The sequence below is a fragment of the Elaeis guineensis genome, chromosome 5, assembly GCF_000442705.2.
Source record: "Elaeis guineensis isolate ETL-2024a chromosome 5, EG11, whole genome shotgun sequence".
Lineage (NCBI taxonomy): Eukaryota > Viridiplantae > Streptophyta > Magnoliopsida > Arecales > Arecaceae > Elaeis > Elaeis guineensis.
Genome location: NC_025997.2, coordinates 18,354,047 through 18,357,218, shown reverse-complemented (window position 1 = coordinate 18,357,218; position 3,172 = coordinate 18,354,047). Strand labels below are relative to the sequence as shown.

Genomic DNA, 3,172 nt, shown 5'->3' with positions numbered 1-3,172 from the left:
GTTACCGATAGAATTTAAGGATCTGTGTGTGATGTATGCTGCACAAGAGTGCATTAGGGTTTGATATAGAGGCATGATCTGATATGATTTATGAATTGGTTAGCAACTTTGGGCTTGTAAGAATTCATTCTGCATAATAATTTCTGGAGCTACCAGCTTGGTGCAGTGTTGAATGAAGTTTTTTTTTTTTGAAATTGTTGAATAGTGATAGTGGTAAAAGGATGGCTCAGTGCACGAGACTCCTGCCCATTCATATTTGTTCATATGTTGATCAATGATGAATGGATATTGAAAAGGTACCTTTGGAATGCCAGTTGAAGCAAGCACTTGTCATCTCTTTGCAAATAGATTTGAAGCTCTATGATAAATACTAGATACTATTTACTTTCTCGATTAATTAGCGTTATCGGCAAAGGTAATCATCAGTTTCTATTGCATTGTATCCATGATTGCCAAGTTGGGATGCCCATAGACCTATCTCGTCTTCCTTCAGGTATATCTAGGGTGCTTGATCTTTTCACTGGAAAAAATCTCTCAGGAATCTGTTATTATTGAAATTGAGCCAAGCCAGGCTGTGCTAGAACATTATACCTTAGCATTGGGCATATCAAATAATCCAACTAGATTTGTTTGATCAAACAGTGGAAATTCAACTTGTGTTACAACTCTACTCCATCTTTTGGAGAAAAAGGAGGGGAATAACCATCCTATCTTTCCATGAACAAAAGAAATGGACAAGCAAGAGAGAACCCATCCTGATATCAAGAAGATGGAGCCATACTAGCCCTAGCCTCGTGTTGGCAACTCTGGAAGGAACCACAACAACATTCTTGCAGAAGAAAATTCCAGCTTCTTTTGTTCTTGTAGCGGCTATAAGAATATTTGTTTCTGGTGCGATGATCGTAAAGGAAGGAATTTTATAGAACACAAACACATTTAACAGTTTGCTTGTAACTTCCTAATTTTTACTTCTTGACCTTTTATTAGTAAAAAAAATAAATGTTGGGGAGAGGAGCTACTCTGGTTCATTCTCTCCATTTTCTTCTTGAAAAAACAATCTAACAAAAAAATCCATGCTTGACCAATGCTGATATTTCCTTGGAGAAGAATAACAATGGAATAGATGGAATACATTTTCAAATTTGTTGGAGTTGAAGATGAGTGACTCTCATTCAGGAATCTCATTTTCATTTGAGAATGAAAATATCTCAATTCTTAAAATCCAATCCGTATTCTCTTCTAATATTTCAATTCTATTTTGATTTCGGATACTGATTCCGATAATGAACCAAACATATTGAGGGATATGGCTTACCAATTTTTATTTCACTTCTGACTCCAACCGTGAACCAAACATGCTTGTTAAAGCAATAAGTTATCAACTATATCAAGCACCGTAAATATTTTTAATTTCACAATAACTGCAATCTTCCAAATGTACTCGAATTCTTTCCAAATGATCTCCATAAGATTCGAAAAATCATATGGAGAATTTACCAAAAACTCTCTACATTGGATCCACCTCTACATAAATCTATCTTCTTGAGTTGGTATAATTTTGGTTTTATATCTCTATATTTATTAAACAGATAAAAACAGAAGTTACCTCCTCTCAAAATTCAGAGAAAGGCCATAGAAAAAGACAATTTCCATCCGTCCACCTTCCAGCCCTCCCTTCCAAAAGAGCTAAGGGACCAGATTTCTCCCGTCCCAACACTCCACCTTCCAGAATTTGGGTATGTTTACAAACTTTTTAATATAAATAATTCTTTCAAGAAAATACTTCTTTCACCGTCTCTATATTTTATTTGTTGCAGTCCCACTTTTACTTTTTTTTTTTTTTTATAAAGAAAAGGACGGATTGTGGTATCTCATCATTTTTTTGTTATTTAGAAAGTATATATCTAATTTATTAAACAGATAAAAACAGAAGTTACCTCCACTCAAAATTCAGAAAAAGGTCATAGAAAAAGAAAATTTTCCTCGGTCGACCTTCCAACCCTCCCTCTCAAAAGAGTTAATGGACCAGATTTCTCCGTTCCAACGCTCCATCTCCCACAATTTAGTATGTTTACAAATTTTTTAATATAAATAATTCTTTCAAAAAAATACTTCTTTCATCGTCTCTATATTTTATTTTATTTTATTTGGTCAAAGAAAAGGCCGGATACTGAAATGTCATCATTTTTTTTAAATTCAGAAAGTGTGGTCCAAAAGCGCTACTCACAACCTGTCACGTTTTCCATTTTATTTAAAAAAAAATAGAAAGAAGAGATAACTGTTGGCTGACTCCGCGCCAGCATTGATCTTAGAGATAACGACGGACCATCTTCGCCCCGTGGTCGTCCTTAAGATAAATACAACGGACGCGGTGAGGTGATGGCGCGGAGAGCATTGAGATGAAACGTAGAAGAGGCAGCGGAAAGAGAAGCCCTTCGGTTTCTTTGGCGATTATCTTCATGATGGCTGCATACTACTTCACCACCCTCTCCTTCGCCCAACCCCATCTCAATTCCCAGCTTCCAACCAACAATGGTAATAATTAAACCATCCTAATTCCATTTTTCCTTTGAAACTACATTGTAAGCTTACTAATGAGAAGTGGCGAAGCACATTCCGATATATATGACTGTTAATTATATTGTGGTATAGGTTATGAAGGTGAGAGCAGTAGAAAGCCATGGCCTTGCTGCAATAGGTGCGGTGGGTGCACCAGGTCCATCCCGCCGGAATGCCAGTGCTGGGATCTCACCAGGGCCTGCCATCCCCTGTGCAAAGAATGCGTTCGATCACCACTTAGCGTCGAGCCACCCCTCTACCAGTGCATGGACCGCATCGCCGGCTACTGCAAGATCCCATGCAAGTCGCCGCCGAGAAGCTATTTGCGATGACCAATGCGTTGTTGCTTTGTTTTAATTTCTGATCGTTTGATCCATTTGATGTCTTCAATTAACGAAAATTTGCTAATGCTTTCTTGGAGGAGGGTTGTACTCATCAAGGTTTGGTTGCTTGGACTAAAGATGATTCGGTGTCCGGGTTGGGTGGGTGGATGAAAGCTTTCAAAGAGCAGAGTCGTTGCCAACCTATGTTGACAACGAAGTAAATAAATAAATAAAAGGGTATTTGCTTAGAGGAATAAAGGTACTGTCACTTTGATCGGCTTTAGACGTGG

The 3,172-nt window shown here is 37.7% G+C and overlaps 1 protein-coding gene across 1 annotated transcript; it reads left to right on the top strand.

Annotated features, from left to right (window-relative positions):
• Window positions 1–2,399: 2,399 nt before the first annotated feature.
• On the top strand, window positions 2,400–2,891 carry LOC140857948 (Bowman-Birk type trypsin inhibitor-like). The gene is made up of 2 exons (XM_073257362.1): window positions 2,400–2,535; window positions 2,653–2,891. The coding sequence occupies exons 1-2, from the start codon at window positions 2,400–2,402 to the stop codon at window positions 2,889–2,891; spliced, it is 375 nt and encodes a 124-aa protein (XP_073113463.1).
• The last annotated feature ends 281 nt before the right edge of the window (window positions 2,892–3,172 follow it).

Excerpts from the sequence above, each read along its gene's own strand:
- LOC140857948 (XM_073257362.1), top strand. The coding sequence starts at position 2,400 with ATGAAACGTAGAAGAGGCAGCGGAAAGAGAAGCCCTTCGGTTTCTTTG. Across the intron at positions 2,536-2,652 it reads CCAGCTTCCAACCAACAATG|GTTATGAAGGTGAGAGCAGT; the intron begins GTAATAATTAAA and ends ATTGTGGTATAG.